The 6810-nt window shown below is 41.0% G+C and overlaps 2 protein-coding genes across 2 annotated transcripts; both read right to left on the bottom strand.

The window, feature by feature from the left end:
• Window positions 1-711: 711 nt before the first annotated feature.
• aar2 (AAR2 splicing factor) lies at window positions 712-3517 on the bottom strand. The gene is made up of 3 exons (XM_078255182.1): window positions 2369-3517; window positions 2061-2290; window positions 712-1438 (listed from the first exon to the last, which is right to left on the bottom strand). The coding sequence occupies exons 1-3, from the start codon at window positions 3132-3134 to the stop codon at window positions 1271-1273; spliced, it is 1164 nt and encodes a 387-aa protein (XP_078111308.1). The 5' UTR covers window positions 3135-3517; the 3' UTR covers window positions 712-1270.
• A 443-nt stretch (window positions 3518-3960) lies between these two features.
• Window positions 3961-6672, bottom strand: LOC144520318 (uncharacterized). The gene is made up of 5 exons (XM_078253986.1): window positions 6246-6672; window positions 5601-5735; window positions 5256-5312; window positions 4840-4980; window positions 3961-4521 (listed from the first exon to the last, which is right to left on the bottom strand). Exons 1-5 carry the CDS (start codon window positions 6246-6248, stop codon window positions 4387-4389), a joined length of 471 nt encoding a protein of 156 aa, XP_078110112.1. The 5' UTR covers window positions 6249-6672; the 3' UTR covers window positions 3961-4386.
• Between the last annotated feature and the right edge of the window lie 138 nt (window positions 6673-6810).

Raw genomic sequence — 6810 nt, forward strand, 5'->3', positions numbered from 1 at the left:
TTGGCATTTGGATCTCCATCAACAGGCCAAGACTACTGATACACATAATTGCATTAGATGGCTTTAGTCCTTTTCACAACAGCTTTATGGTTATAGATGGGTTCACAGAGCTGGGATATGTCAAAGCAGAGTCCAGCTGGAGAGAAAAAAGGTTCAAGGAGGGCAGAGGAGAAATTAACGAGTAAATGGATTGATGGACCAACAGGCTAACACAAGGCCTGTCCCATCCATCACTGCCAAAGAAGGGGACAGACAGACAAACACACACACACACACACACACACACACACACACACACACACACACACACACACACACACACACCTAATAAATTGCATGTAATTATAATCATCCAGTTGTCGTCTGTGTTCCCCACATTTATTCCTCCACCTGTCAGTCCTCACAAATCATCTTTGTTCAGAAAAGGCTTAAAGATGATTTCCACCAGACAGTCATGCTGAGCAACACTGCCAATTCCAACCAACCTAGTTCTTCTTCCCCAGCACAGAAAACAACAGCTTTTCATTATGTGTGAATGCACATTAGTACATTTACAATGAATACCCTTATCAAGAAACATAGTTGTAAATTTCACAAAAAGCCCATGAATGCCATCTAGTGGAGGCGAGAGAGACAGACTCCTGGCAGGTATTAAAACGTGCATCAACATTTACTAGATGGCCCTGACAGACAGCAAGCAGTACACAGCTATTTTCTATCAAACGTGTTTTTATTCAGGGGAATTTGGATCCAATAAATCATTAAAAAAAACAACTTAAGTTTAAGAAAGGTTCTGAAGAAAACAGCTGAGATGTGGTCTTTTTGTTTAAACAATTTACCATTACAAACAGTGATTTTGTCATTTTTCAGTGTGGCAACAAAAATGATCAATAAACACAAAACTATTTATATTTAATATAAGGAGGTATAGAACTACTACAGTCACACAATACTATACTTTTGTTTTCTTCTAGCTAAATCCTGTATATCTAGAATTGTTAGAAAGAAAGGTTTGGTGAAATTAAGGTTACACTAAGTGTGTCCTCAGTGTTGCAGCCTACATGTAACACTCTCAACACACACTGTTAGAGAACTACTGGTGTGACTGAAACTAAGAGAGGTTGATGTTTAAGTTTCCTCAAGCCTCCTGAGAACCTTTGGATCTGGTGTTAAATACCAGGCTTCACTGCTCTCCTTCAGTGTCAGATTTTTTCAGTCCTGTCCCCTGCTTATGGTTCCAGCATGTACACTGAATCCATACTACACAGTCTCAGTCCACTGTAACACCTTCCGGCAGCTCCACCACCACAGGGGCACAGTCGTCCAAGTCTGCATCAAAGTTCCAGCGAAACTTCTTAGTCAGGTGAGCTTTGAACTTCTCTGCTCTCTTACGCAGTGTGCCGTCTATACCGGCTCCACTGGAAAACTGGAAAAAGTCCTGTAAGAAAAAAAACTCAATGTAATTATTTGTAAATGTGAACATCCTTGACAATACATAATAATAATAATAATAATGTAGGCATTGCTTTGGCATTCTATATTTCCAAAACAACTGGGATGTGTGTTAATATTTCCCATATTATTTTCCACCTCCTGGGAACTCCTAACAGGTTATGACATCCTGGCGGAGATAAGATTACTTTTCTGGTCAATGTGAGAAATTTAGGACAGGAAGGACTACCTTGCTACTCTTGATAAATAAGAACCCTGATCTTTTAAATACTAGGACTTGACTTGTCTAATATGTCTCTAATTTCAGAGGTTAAATGCATTCACAATTCTACAGCCAATTATAAATCTAAAAACAAATTGCGTATTTTCTTTTTTCCTTATGTTGAGATGGGACAGTAAACATTTGGTAGGACATTATAAACTACTGTACTTCCACTTCCGGGATCCTTCCACTAGATATGCTACTGAGATCATAAGAAGCTCAGAACAATTGTTGTGTCTATGCATCCTGATAAAGCTTCTGACAGACACTACATGGTTGTTTCTTTCATTTGTATGTACTTTGAGATCATGTTTATCCCAGCATTTATGAGATTCTGTGCATCTACCTGCAGTGTGGAAGTGAGGAAGTTGCTCTGAGACACAATGTCGACAAAGAAGTCAGGTGGGATTTCTCCAAGCTGGTGGTAAAGCACGGCGATGAGCCCCAGATACAGCTCCTTGCGCTTTCGCATTGCCTCCTCTGATCGGCAAAGGAGAGCGAGAAGACTCTTCCAGTGCTCAAAGCCCTCATACACATTTCCAATCAGGAAACACACAAAGGCAAACTGCAGCTCACCTGAGAGGGGAGAGATGAAATGTGGTTAGCTTTTTATGTGAAAAAAGGTAATCATGTGCTATTTTGATGAACACATACCTAGCAGGTTGAGAGGCTGCAGCTCATGGTTCTTCTCCAGCACAGTCTCTAGGGCATAACTCAGGTCGAGGCTGCACTGGGTGATCTCGGCCGGTGTAGCCCCAGCAGGGTATTTCTTCTCGGGGATAACAGAGAAGCGCAACTCCGTTCCCTCCCTCTGCTTCATCCTGGGGAGCCTGTTAAGTCCCTCTTTCATGCTCTGACAGGCTGTGTCATTCCTCGGCTGCTCTGCCCTGTCTTTGGTGTGTCTGAGCTGAAGCTCAGGGATGACGTCACTAAAGGCACATATTCGACCTGAAAGAGGCTGTAAGTTATTGGCGAGCTCCTCACTCAGACGGTCAGTGAGGGACACCCATTTCCTCATCACCTCGTACGGATAGGGCCCCAGGTGAGGATCCAGGTCTTGCAAGGTCGCCCTGATCCGGCTCACCTCCTCTTCGTTTTGGGAGGCTGAGAAGTCCAGATCTTCCTCTTTGGAATCCCAGTTGGCCAACAGGATGTCTTTGGGTTTGAGAGTGAGGAAGAGGCCCGTCTTTGGGCCAATTTCTCCTCCACAGCTTGGCGAGTTAACAGAGCTGTAGTGGAGGAAGTGCAGGCCTGGGGGGATCATCTTCACACCCTTGAAGCGGGGACCAACCTGCCAACTCTTGCAGTCAATCCCCAGCTCTGTACCTTGAGGAACACCCAGCAACACCAGGGTAGCTCCCTCTTCAAACAGCCTCAGAGCAACATCTGGATCCATGTCTATACTGTTGCTGTTGGCCATGTCTACTCTGTCAAGGGCTACTTGACGTATGCTTAACGTTACTGACTAAACCAAACCAGGCAACACAAGCGTTATACTTCGCTTTCAGCTGTTAAGTGAGAGTTTTTCATGTTCAGAACATTCCGTAGGATTTCGTCAAAATGTCTGGCTAAGTCCGACAATTAACACAACAATGTTTTTGTATAAACGGATGCAGTTTGTCTGTCTGTAAAAATGTAAGCGAGACAATATAACGGAAATACGTTTAAATTAAGTTTTAAACGTACATTTGTATAAAGGCGTTAGTATTGAAGCGTATTTACCACAACGTGCAGCTGGTTGTTGATGTTTCGTATGGATAGAAAATCGTTTGGTCGACGCTGTGCAACATATCTTCCGCTCCGGGCGGAAACTGTGCTGTATTAGAAGTGTTCCGCTTCTATAGTAAAAGTATAGCAACAAGGGCTTTACCGAGGAGGTCGACTTTAGGCACAAAGCTATTGTTTACTTTGAGTGCAGCTACCATCTCACTCCAAAATTAACTTGATTATAATGTTAATTTAATACCATATACAGTTTTTTCTATTATTTTATAACAAGGATACTTTGTATTAGGCTTTGAAGTGTGACATAACGTCAGTTCATTATGATCTATAATTACTTTTATTTTACTTTTGTTTTATCTTTTTTGTAATATATTGGAAGTCTGACTGTTGTACACTGATTATGTTAATAAAGATATTTTTTAACAGTATACAAATATTTTGTTGATACTGCACCTACACCACCACCATCACTAATAATAATAATAATAATCAACAATCATAATAATCACAGTACCAATCGGTCATTAGTAGATATTAAACATTTAAAAAAGTTTGTTTTATTATATTGCATATACTCCAAAACATAAACTGAAGAACATTCATAGGTATGATGATTACATATGGCTTACAAAGACAAAAATAGTTGTTAATACAAGATAGACTTTGGAAAATGTGCATATTCTAAAAGTATTTCAATGCATTGTGGATACTTTGTAGCTTATCTGTGGTTACAATAAAACTATTCCATAAAACAAGGAGCAATGCTGACATGCAAAGTCTGGTATAGTTTTACACAAAACACTGAGAACTTGACAACAGTAAACATTCATGATATTGCATTTGAAAAAACAGTGGGTCATTGGCCACGTAATATCCTGTTTGATGCGGTGAAATGCACCTGAATGTAGCACAGGCTTAACAGGAACCACAACAAGACACGTCATGTCCTACTTTGAGAGCATAGAGGCACTCTGAAGTTTTTGCCAACAAGTGATCAGTGCCTTGATAACTTTAATTAACCTGATCCTCTTTCTCTTCTTTCCTCGTATTTTCTGGACAGCTGAACAAGATACTTTCTTCCCCTGAAAGCATAGAACCAGAAAAAGAATTGTTATGCAGATAAAACATTGGCTTTTATCCAGTTATCTGCATTACTGTTCGTATCAGGGTCACATCATGAAGGAGGTTTATGCATCTTTGTACCATGTGCAAACCATTTCCCTAGCCCAACCTTTACTTGTTTCTTATTTCATGTATCAGAGGGTTGGTATGGGGATGGGATATCATTTTCTGTGCAGTTTTGTTTTGCTCTTTGGTGTATCCTTATTCATTGTGGGAAAATGAAAACTCAATAGATATATTCATTTAATACAAATGGAAGAATCTAGCTCTCTCCTCACCAGATAATCAGGGCTGCAGTTGTGACCGATGAGCTGCTCCATGCTCATCAGTGGCTTTTCCAGGTCAGACGTCTGCTTGCCGCCCCTCTGACACCTCATCTGCTGTGTCATACCATAGATCGAAACCAGGATGCGACGAGTCTGCCATGAGACAGTAGCCCAGAGAGTGAATTAAATAAATGGCATTTAAAATAGCTCATCAGTTGATTATACTATACAGCAAACTTAAGTTACACTCCATAATTCCCTTGGGGGGATTCTTCTTTTGAATTTGCCAAATCTTTAATTACATGCATATTATGTGACAGATTCTTGTGAAACCCACAGTTTAACGGTATCAGGACAAATTAGCCTGTTATGAGTCATTATTACCCTGTCAATGGTGATGAAAGTGCACATACTGTATTGCCATTTACCTTTCCTGAGGGACAGGGGTCTCTCACTTTGGAGGTATTAAATGAGCCAGTCAAATTCTGCAAGAGAACAAGCAACCATGGATTTATTCAATAGAGAAGAAACGAGCTATGAGCTTTACTGGAGTACTGAAGACAGTTGCAAACAGTGGAACGCTGCAGCCTATCACAGGATATTCAAGCATTGCTCCAACATGTTTAATTAATGCAACTGACCTGACTCGAACTAAAACTAATAGCTAATGGATCAAATAGAAAAATAAAAATAAAACTAGAAACTAAATTTGTCAAAGTCACACGTGAGGCACACATAGTCGCAAAGGCATTCTCGCAACAATGTCCTCATACCAGATTCTGCAGCTCAACGAAGATGACCTCTCTGTAGGCGCCCAGGATTTCTCTATAGTTACATCTACGTCTACCACAAGCGTCGGCCAACAAGAGAACCAACAGGATACTACGGAGTAGAGTTCCGGTCAGACACTATAAAAGAGATAGTTGTTATAACATACATTATGTAAAGGAAAAGTCCATTCTAGATTTACAATGAAAAAAAACAAAAACACGAATCAATGTTTAATTGGCTTCGTGTGCGCTACAGCTGGCACTGTCAAGCAAAGGCCGTCGGTTTCCAGGCGTTTGCACTTGACCTCGAGTCACATTTACCCGTTTTAAATTTGTGTTTTATATCAGAAAATATGGGAAGTAGAAATAAGCGCCGAAAATGTGTAGAAGAAAAATTGTAAAATTTAAAACGTTGGAAAAAGAAAAAACAAATTGTGAAAAAAAAGGTGTCAAAAATGTCAGGAAAAAAAAGTGTTTTTTCCAAGGTTGAAGGGAAGACAACACAAGGGTTAATACCATAATAACCTGTGAATACAGCTAAAGTACAGCGGTGTGTAGACTTCACCATCAGCGGCGCAACTTGCAATACTTTTCTACATTAGCCCATCTGTTGCGTAAATACGCACCAGATGTTAAATCCCCACTTACCATTTATCACGTTCTACTGCAGGATCCTCAGACAAGCAAAGGCATCTCTAACAGTAGCAAGGAGGTCCAAGGAATTACTCCTCATCTGGCTTCTGGCTGCGCTCATTGTCTCCAAAACCTCAGTATTTTTACACTTCCTCAGGTGGATAGGTTAACGCGGTGGCGGGTAGACTTCCGATGTGGTGCTCCGTGGTTTCCAACATCACCAAAGTCACTGCTGCTCCAATTTCCTTTCCCGTCATGGATTGCTGAAGCGGGGTTTAGGATTTCACGAAAACTTCTGAAATTAATCACTTGCCTTCATCCTTTCGGTTTCGTTGGAAAGACGTGATGCCGAGGAGGAGTGGTGTGAAGAGCGGGTGGATTTGGTGCATGTTTTGTTTTTTTTAATCCAAAGCGCCGTTTGGGCATGTATGTTCACAGTGGGTGGCTTACGTTCAGACTGCAGGCAAAAGTGGCCCAAATCAGATTTTTTGGGGGGGTCAAGTGACCAGGTCAGACTTCTTAAGAAGTGCGGCCGCAGTGTGAACAACCAAGGCGGATCATCAACATTTGTCACAATTCT

Source organism: Sander vitreus, chromosome 7 (assembly GCF_031162955.1).
Source record: "Sander vitreus isolate 19-12246 chromosome 7, sanVit1, whole genome shotgun sequence".
Lineage (NCBI taxonomy): Eukaryota > Metazoa > Chordata > Actinopteri > Perciformes > Percidae > Sander > Sander vitreus.